The 10,767-nt window shown below is 32.7% G+C and overlaps 1 protein-coding gene across 1 annotated transcript; it reads right to left on the bottom strand.

The window, feature by feature from the left end:
- Window positions 1-788: 788 nt before the first annotated feature.
- Window positions 789-7,342, bottom strand: LOC121392247 (mitochondrial tRNA methylthiotransferase CDK5RAP1-like). The gene is given in 17 exon segments (XM_041523557.1): window positions 789-886; window positions 3,468-3,498; window positions 3,816-3,840; window positions 3,842-3,954; window positions 4,045-4,098; window positions 4,100-4,195; window positions 4,319-4,360; window positions 4,362-4,450; window positions 4,568-4,623; window positions 4,672-4,769; window positions 5,377-5,436; window positions 5,557-5,712; window positions 5,895-6,024; window positions 6,367-6,448; window positions 6,725-6,853; window positions 7,061-7,196; window positions 7,247-7,342. Coding segments are annotated over 17 exon segments (1,473 nt in total). The 5' UTR covers window positions 7,325-7,342.
- Window positions 7,343-10,767: the final 3,425 nt, after the last annotated feature.

The raw sequence follows: 10,767 nt of genomic DNA, 5'->3' as shown, positions 1-10,767 counted from the left end.
TCCTTTTGGTAGAGATAGAGCTGATATGATGGAATGAACGGCGGATGAGGCCAAGTGTCTTATATGCTTTGGCAGAAATATAGTCATAGTGATTACTCCAGGACAGATCCCTGGACATTATAACACCTAGATCACGGTGACATACCATGTCAGAAAATTGAATCACCATTCAGATAATAGGTAGAAGAGGAAGAAGATGGAGAGCAAGAGAAGTGTAGAGCAGCACATTTAGTGGAGTTAAAGGACAAATTCCATGCCGCACACCACTCTGAGATGGAGTCAAGGTCTCTCTGAAGAAGCAAGGAGTCATTTGGGCAAACTGATAGGTCTGTAACATTTTGTGTCATCAGCAAACATAAGAATAATTGAAGAGGAGACAATAGACGGCAAGTTATTGATGTAAATGATGAATAGGATGGGCCTAAGATGCTGCCCTGAGGAACTCCAGAGATAACAGGAAGTTTGTCAGAAAGGCTGTTGTTGATAGAGACACACTGAGAGCGAGACAACAGGTATGATCGGAAAAGTTCCCAGAGGCTACCTGTAATGCCGATGGACCAGAGTTTAAATAAAATATTATCTAACGAGTTCAGGAGCACCAGTACAATTGAAACCAGTACTCAGCTTTTGACAACAAGTGAAATGTTATCTAACAAGATCAGGAGCACCAGTACAATTGAAACTAGTGGTCAGCAGCTTTTGACATTAAGTGAAATGATGTATATCACAAAGGTCAGTGGTATTCTCTTTTCATATGAAGTTATTGATATTCTATCATTATTTGTTACTCAGACTACAAGTTCAGTAATGTCTTCTATTCTTTTATCTCCTACAAATGTTTCATCATCAACATCTTTGTCTGTTGTTACTTTGTCTTCCATAGTTCCTACATTGATAAACAACAATGAGTCAGTAACAACCATTATGTTGGTTTCCTCTTCACCTTCCATTCCTGGAGGAGACAGTTCAAAGATTATACACTCTGTTCCAGCCATTGCTGGAGTTGTGGGCTGTGTGATAATTTATTAACAATTGTATTAATTAGTGTCATTTGATATTTATTAAACGAAGGAGACAAAGGAAGAATATATCAAGAGGAAGAAATGAAATAGAATTTACAATGACAAATCAATTATATATGGATGTCTATCAAGAGAAACCAGTTCAGAGTACTGGTTTTGCCTTAGAAAATCCCACATATACAGGTATTACTATAATGAATGGTAGTTCATATAGATACTATGCTTATTTGTTTAATATACATGTCTACTCTACACATATTTTCTATATAAGGAAACATATTATTCATACTTCATAACACTGCAGTCAGAACTTTCTTTCTTTTCTAGGATGTTATATAGCATCAAATAATGATAAAGAAAAAAGCAATGATTGCAATGATGTTTTCTATGACTATACATCTGTCACTTCTTCACTACCTCCTTATGATTCTTTAGATTATGATATAACAAGAGAACCAAGTTATGAGTCAAGACAAGTCAGTATATATGTATATATTAACATATTTCACAGCTTATGTTGTAGGCCTCAAATTCTATTTTGAATGTAGTTCCAAATACTCTCTATGCTAGTCTCAATCAGGTATTGTATAGTATATAGTGCATTTTTAACTTTTAAAATATAGATATATTATATGTATATAGATGAGAACTTATTTTATACACAAATTAAGAATTTATTTATTTCTAGGAATATAGTTTTCTGTTTTTCTTTGATTACTTATATGATACAAAACTGATCATTGCTCAAACACAGTGCATGGAAAAAGTGCATAACAGGATCAGCCATGCAGCATGTGGTGGTGGTAATGTGTATGTAGGGATGGTCCAGATCATCCATTGAAATGTATTGGCATTAAACACTGAATATTTCAGTCAAGACACATCAGAATCTCTCAATATTTGGTAGAATTACTTTTTACAATAATACCCAAGTGATGACTGATTTACAGGATAAGGCAATTTGTTTCTAAGCATCACAATAAAATTACAAATACTGAATTTGTTCATGTTTGTGTTTCTGCTTCTTTTGTAGCCAACACAACTCAGTTACCAAATAAAGGTTTACTTTTTACTATAGTAGTGTAACACAATTTAGATGAACTGTTCTTTTTCTGTCTCATTGTTTGAGCACTTTAGAAATGAAACTAGTGACTTCAGCAATGATTATTGCATCATCTCAGTTCTATACTTTTTTGATATGATGCTTTGACATATTCATAGCTTGTATAGATTACATAACATAACCTATTTTTAAGTCTATTATTAATTATGTGAACTAATTTTTAGCGAATTTTAACAATTACTGTAACAATTGCTAAAATTTGCACATTCTAAATTTGTATTTAATTTTCATGTGACTCAAAAATTTACTGAAATAACTCAATCACACACAATAAAAATTCAGTGACAAAAGCCTAAATCAATTCAATACTTATAATAATTATATTATTATTGCATTCAATCTTTGCCCATGCTATTATGTAGGGATACAACTATTGCCATCCCTACTATCCTCTTTGCATTCTTTGTATTGGACTGATATTACCCATCTCTACATTTATATTCTCCATTTTAGATTTTATTTACTTGTGCCAATAAGGATAACCTATTATTAACTTTTTGTTAAAGCTTTTGTTTGCAGCTTGAAGCAAACATAAGAAAAGATCATAATCATTGTAATTAAGTCATTCAGAGAATTATATCAGATAGTTCAGTGCCACCTAGTCATCATTTATAAGTAGTCTCATTCCTGGATTCCCTGATTTGTCAGAACTAAATTAGAAATGATCCCCTTGTAGATGCCATCAATTCATTTCCAAGTTAAATTATTGACAAGAATGGTGTTTTGGATTAATAGGAGTCCCAGACTCTAATGAATTATTTGTGCATGAAAAGAACAAGTTATTTCATTTTACTTTCTTTTAGTAGTATCACAACATTTCTGAATGAATTTCCTAAGTGCTTCCTTACTTTGCTGGAATGTTCCTTCAGTAGCACAAACAGCGACTAAATAAACTGGACACTAGTTTGTCTCCTTAGAACCTGTCATGTAACATAATACATTTTAAGAATATCAGTAGTCTTTAAATTCTGTTGTGTTAGGAATAATGATCATAGAACAGATAAAGACAATGTTGAACTTAAATAACACACTAGTGAGAATTACTGATGCTGTGTAGTATAGTTTTAGAATGAATGACTTTTAAACTCTTTATTCACAAATATATGAGTAACATCTTACGAAGATACAGATTTCTCTTAGATTTTAATGAAGTTTCAGTTCATGTACTTCACTTACAAAAAACACGTCACCTTCTCATTTAACATATCAATCATATCAATAAATAGACATTCTTATTTCTTGCATTCTATATTGTGTATGTTAATTTGTTCATTGTTATAGTTTATTAAAGGATTGTAACCTAGTGATACATAAAGGTTCACCTCTAAGAGTAAGTGAGGTAGCACTTGTTATCTAATAGAGAAAGAAATTTGTTTACATGTAAATGTACAAATAATATAAGTGATTACATGTACATGTATAAGTAATATCAGTAATTACATGTACAAGTAATATCAGTAATTACATGTACATGTACTGATCCTGTTTCTACTATAGTCAGTCCATAATCATTACAATTTACTTCATTGAAACTGAAAAACTACATTAGTTATTAAAATTAATTAGCAAATTTGAATTTGATGAATTACATTCAAATTGTAAGTGTTATTGTTAGCCATTTTGTCTAGCCTTTGTGTATTAGATCATAGAGAATTAAAACAATTACTTACTTTAACTTTGACATAGTCACCAGCTGTTGGGGATAGTTACTGTACTTCCCCTGTCTTTGGGAAGAGGACAAGATGGAAAGATTACTTTGTGGTTACCATCAGTACGTCCTTTTAAATCATTGACTGATCGTTTACTAGTCTAATAGAGAGGATTACAGGTAGTCTTTAGGTCATGTGACAACAATTGATGTAATCATGTGATTTTCATAGAGTATCAAGTGACACTTACTGACTCCACTAAGACCAGTTGTTCTGATCCTATTAGTTTCTGATTTTTTAACTTTAGCTAATGAGTAGAAAGTATCTACTAGTTCTTGCAATCGTCTCTTCTTTATGTTATCAGGTACTGTGTCCTTCATTCTGTGATAAGCATGAGTTTTCTAACAATAGAGAGACACATACAATTATACATGTACATGTACAAAATGGAGATTGATAAACCTACAGATCAATAGATGGATGGGAGTATGGATGTGATGATAAGGTAGATATATAAGTATTACCTTCCTCATACTGTAAGCAAACAAATAGGCTATATCATATTGGGACTGTTCTCAATAGAGACAAACTTTCCTTATGATCTTCCTCTGTCTCCTCACAAAATCCCGCTATAAAGTCACTAGAGAGAGTCACACCTAAAGATATATAATATAATGAAATATGAACACATACAATACCCAATACAATAATTGTCTGTATCTGACTATGTTATTATTATTACTTAGTTTGTTAGAGTTACTTGTACTCATTACCTGGTATAGTAGATCTAATGTTGTCAGCTAACTCAAGATAAGCTTCTCTAGTATGTCTGAGGGAAACATTATTATATCAGAGACTCAAAATAAAGTTATTTTACCCTCTTCTCATTAATTTTAGTAGACGTGTACTACCACTTTGTATTGGTAGATGGATATTATTACAGATATTGTGATTGTCTTGAATTACTTGTAGCAACTATAGAAATAGAATGTAACAAAAGTACATAAACAAGGTAAAATTTTAAATGATAATGGCAGGGTTTCATTTAGGGGGAGGGTGGGGATATTTGCTCCCTCCTTGCCAGAGTCTTGCCCCCTTGGAAATTAGGTTAGCCATTTTTTTTTCAATGGGTAATTGGATGCAATGAATACAGAGCTGAAACTCAACACAAGGAATATACAGCATAAGATAACCTTAGGCTAAACACAAGGAGAATGTATAGTTTTTTAACCAATAGTCTATGGGTATTAAATTACTCTTAAGTGCCTTATCAACTTGGTCTATAGGTGCTAAGTGTCTTATCAGGACCAGAAATATGGTCATCTCATCATGTCATTTGAAAAGTACAAATGGTCTGAAAATGTGCCACAAGCAATCTCAGAGGGTCTAAAATTCAAAAATTTTCTGGGGGGCACACCCCAGACCCCTCTAGAGGGTGCGCTGTCACCAGCAGTTGCTTCGCCCCCCTAAATTTTCTCCAAGTATTATTTTGCCCCCCCCCTTTGTCCATTTTTAAAATGAAATCCTGAATGGTACAAAATATTGACTGATAACAGTCTCAAAATTATAGAATCATGTGTACCTCATCAGGAAAGTCTTTGGAATGAGGTGACGTGAAACGAATCCTCATTTCTGGATCAACCTGGTATAGGAATGAGGATAGACAAAACAGAAATGAGAATACTATATATGTAATACAATATGAAAAACCAGATCAAAATAAGGTTAGATGAAGTAGATAGTAATAAGATATTTTATGTACTTGTGCCACTTTATCTAAAAGATCAGAAAATCGTCGACCTCCTTCTTTTGATCGATAGATAGATGAAAACCCTCGGCTAAGGTGGGTACTTGAAGATTGATCAGTAGAAGAGAGGTCTCGATAACTATTAACATTTTGCCCAAGTAATGTCACTTTCTTTTACTCCCTGAAAGGAGGAGGAGTCAGTATAGTGACATGACACATGTGTCCATTATAATCAACCTATCTGTCCATCAATTTTTAACAGTCTATCATTTGTTCATCCATCTGTCTATCCATTTCTCAAATCATCTGTCCATTTCCTTATCCATTCATCCATCATCTATATCAATCATTGCATTTATTACTTCATCAGACAGGGATCTTATCTCAGATAAAATAGACTCCATAGGACGACTCCTTTCTCTCCCTCGTGTGAAGGGAACAATACAAAAACTACACATATTATCACAACCACGCATCACAGACCTGTAGGGAGAGATATATGTAGTGCATTATATTTTATATTGATTGGATCAATTTGTATGTTCTATTATATTGACCTGACATTATGATTGACTTAGGTTTAGTACATGTTCTATATAACTGTTTCAAGATAACTTAATTGGTTAAAGAGAATTAAAAACATGTATACATCTTTACAAAAATTAAAAAATTAATTAAAAATTATATTATAGGACATTATAGATGAGCAATCATCCAAAATTCCCTTTCATCTGTCCATATATATCCATCCATCCATCCATTCATCATTTATTCATCCATCCATATACACATTTATCTATCTGTATTTCTGTCCATTTTACTTACACAAATGCTGTTGGAGATGATTGATTTAATCTAACTGGTACAATATCAGCATATGTTTCATCCAATGACAACAATACATTCACTACAAGAAATCACATGATGATCACATGAGTCATATAACATGGAATGTTCTTTAGTAAACCAACTATTACTTGTGTGTACTAAATTTAGTGATTTTATACCATTCAAATTTAGCATGAATTAATATTAGCAATTTTTCTGAATCATGCCTATTAAATTAATTTATTTTTGATAATTCATTAAATATATATTACAGTTATATTTGCTAAAATTAATACACACAAATAATATCAGGTTTAAGGTAATATATGTCACATGACAATCATATCTTACTTACCAGCTGCTTGACCAGTTTCAGTAACTGCTAGTAATCTTGGTAGATCACGATAAGCATCAGGACCAGCAACTAAATCAACTTTCTTGTCAGTATTAAGTAGTTCCTCCTTTAATCTCTCAGCCATACATCCTAATCAAAACTTAATACTACTATATATCATTCTTTAACATATCTCTCAACTATATATCCTAATTATAACTTAACACTAATATCATTCTTTAACATATCTCTCAACTATATATCCTAATTATAACTTAATACTATTCTTTACATTATCCCACTCTATCCAATCCAAATCCATCCATCTGTCCACTTGTCTACTTCTACATTACATACCAAGGAGTCCTACTCTTAGAGGAGGTAAATTACGAGGCCTTTGCTGTTTAATTTTCTTAAATAACTCCAAACGCTTCCAGATTTTACTCTCAGCATTCTCTCTTATTGCACAAGTAACTGCCAATATAACATCAGCCTAATTAGAGAGAATTAAAAGAGACAAAGAGAGATAGAGAGAGATCTTACTTCAAAAAGATCTAATGTTTTCTCATATCCAGCCTTACTCAATACAGACCAAGCAACTTCAGTATCATTGACATTCATTTGACAGCCATATGTCTCAAAATAAACTATAAAAAGATTTATTGTCTATAAGTCAGTTATTTATAAGAGAATTAAACATTACAAAACAAAAGTCGAGGCTAGTCTGGTGGGGCAAAAGAGGTTGGCCTCACAAGACTACATGTAATATTGACCTAATCTATAAGAATTGTCCTTTGATCAATCAAGTTATATCTCAGACTTTATTTATTTCGGTATAAACAGTACTTACATAAATTTAAGTTTACTGAACCACTGATATGACATGAATATGTCAATTACCTTTACAATTCTTCCCATTAATATCCTCTTTCCTCACATATGGTACACCTTCTTCCATCCCATATGACACAATCTCCTTCTTGTCTGTGCCATCCTTTGGCTCCACCTCTTGTGTCTGGAAGATAAATCTCTCAAACCAGGACCATCTTGAGTTCTTGCATTCCTTTGAGCAGAGCAATATCTACTGTTACAATGGACATAGGCAAATGGAGTTATTTTTGAAAAACCCTGTAATTTCTGGAATAAATTACAGGTGGTATTGAATGGTGTGATAGATACCAACTTTAAAGTATATCTTAATTTTGACATATCACAGCATGTAAGTAGAAGTGATTTAGTATTTCTCTGATCAATGTTGAGGTCCACAGCAAGGAGATTTTAGATATTGAAAGAGACAAAAATAAGATAATTATAATAATGAAGCTAGAGTCTTTATCTAACCTTAAATGATATCTTTCAAATCATCAATCACTAAATTAGAAAAAGTAATCCAAAAAAGATTATTTATGCCCACGTGGTTAGTACTGCCACACCCACAGCAGGTCGAGTAAGTTTATGGAATTTTTTGTAAAGAAAAATAAGACAGCCAAGAGAATTCACAGAAGATAAGGCAATAAACCAACCATGTAGTGTGCAGCTAACACTTAATCTTTATTATCTATTAGCATATTCTCAATCTACATGTATGTATGTTGAATTGTACTATAACAGTCATACCTAACTCTTATGTACACATAGTTAGTTATAAGCTAGTACATAGTGCATTCTTATTATAACTTTTCCTACACAGCAAAATCTATATACACAGTCTTTTAACTAAACCATGGGTCCAATCCTTCTCCTCCTTTCTTCTGTATTTGAGTAAAATTTTCCAAGTGTTTCTTAAATAGTTGATTGTCACACAATTATCTGTTGTATCTATACAGGTTATTGTGTGCATAGTCTCGAGTGCAAATCAGGGGGGTTTAGCCCTCCTGATTTGAAGTTGGGGGGCTTCAGCCCCCCCTTTCCTACCCCTATGGTGACACCATTATTTAATTATGTAGGGGATTTTCTTGAAGAAGGAAGAAAGGAGGAAGAGTCCTGATAAACATTATTTATATGGACCACAAGAGGCTAAACAGTTGCTTGTTATAGTATTATTTATACTGTAACAATATCAAGGTATTAATTTATTGTTGCAATGTAAAATTTATAATACAAAATAATGTATTTAACTTTCATTTTAACATGAACAATTGAGCTTTTGCATGGAGTTATTAGGGTTATTCTATTTAAATTTATGTGTGTATAAATGTGTTACTATACAAAGGCAAAGTGTTAAATGTCTTTTTAGTACATAAATCATGAAAGTATATTAAATATGCAGATCTGTTATTATTAATTCTTGATTGATTGATCACTGATATTTCAAAATCATTACCAGAGTGACATATAGAAATACATTTACACTTTGTAGTTAGTTACATAACTTTATTAGCTGCCTAGACATCCCAAGTTACAGATACCATGCTACACTGTAAAACTTAATATGTTATTTTTACAATTAGTTTGTACTTTACATGGGTGGATTACTATGGAATGTAGAATTTATGTGAATTACTCATTGTATAATTGGTGGTATGTACCAGTACAACATACCAACAAATTATGTAGTGAGCAATTTGCAAAAATTCTATATTCCATAGTAATCCATCCTTGTAAGCTACAAATTAGTTATTAAAATGACAACATACAAAATTTTTACAGTGTAGTATATAACTAAATTTAGTGAGTTTTATAAGATAGAATTAATGAAGTAAGTAGGAAAACTCTGATAAAGAAAGTTCACATACTCCACAAAAGTTATTATAGGTATTGTTTATAATCATGTAAACGCATTAACAAAATCAAGATATAATAATGACTTCAATAGACATCACTATATCCATGAATTATATGAGCATATGTAACAGTACTTCCAACACATGATGAGCTAAGTAAACTGCATGTCATGTAATACAACTGTAATACTTTTCAGGGGTCTCACCTGCCCATTATCATATATTCAGTCACTCAGATTTTTAGAAAAATCCAAATCTTTCTACTTGTATGGTTTATGTTTCAAATCATGTTTTTATATAAAGAGTGGTGCATTTCTATAGTCTCCACGGTGACGCCTCAGCTTGTCATGAACACTCCCTCTAGTTATTACTGCACCTCTGGCAATAGCATAGTTCAGTGATGATAATTGGCCTGAGGTGGCATGCTTGACCTGGCTAAAGAAAGTCTCAACTGCAATACCATTGAGATGTACCGGATATATTGTGTACCCAGGGTGAGCAGAAGTGAAATCAGCATATGAGTTCTTAAAGGCATAATACATGAGCCTGAATAAGTCCCAGGTTTGCCAACAGTAAGCCTGAAATGTCCCATTTGTTCAGCCATTCTTGGGTCCATTGACAGAGTAAGCCGCTGTTTTTCGTGTAGCAGGGACTTCCATGTCTTCAGAAAGTCCCTTCTTGACTTCTCTTAAATTTATATATTTAAAGCACACCTAACTAAGAGGTTACAGCCCAGAAGCTATTAAAATGCAAAACACTTTGCAGTTATGTCCATATATGGACATATGTTCTAAGCCTTGATTCGACAACAGTGGGTTAAGGGAGTTTGACGCTCCTTCTCATCGCTTTGCGATGCTCATGCGCTCCTGAGTGTACTGATGAGCTATTGTCATCATAACATCAAGTATATCAGTGCTTATACTAAATCTTTTATAGATACTTGCATACTATAAGATTATGGATTTTAAAACTTGAGAGGAGGATCAATTTTTTTCTTAATACAGATATACTAATTTTGTATAGAGTATTGTGCCACTATAGAAGACAATGGACAACTGTTTGACTTCTGCTGTGGCACACGAATGATGTTTATCAGGCTTCTTTCTAATTAATTCCTTAATTCTTTCTTCAATGAAGTCCTTACATAATTTACTTAGTTTGTGTAGCTGTGACACCACTATCCTATCATGCCATTACTCAGTTATGACACCTTTATATAATTATGTAGGGATTTTCTTGAAGAAGGAAGAAAAGAGGAAGTCAGAGTCCTGATATTACAACTTTAACATTTTTCAGGGCTCTTATCTGTACCGTTATCAGTATATTATCTGCACAATCTTA

Source organism: Gigantopelta aegis, unplaced genomic scaffold (genome assembly GCF_016097555.1).
Source record: "Gigantopelta aegis isolate Gae_Host unplaced genomic scaffold, Gae_host_genome ctg3567_pilon_pilon, whole genome shotgun sequence".
NCBI classification, from domain to species: domain Eukaryota; kingdom Metazoa; phylum Mollusca; class Gastropoda; order Neomphalida; family Peltospiridae; genus Gigantopelta; species Gigantopelta aegis.
The sequence above is the reverse complement of the archived record's forward strand: the minus strand, read 5'-3'. Positions and strand labels throughout refer to the sequence as shown.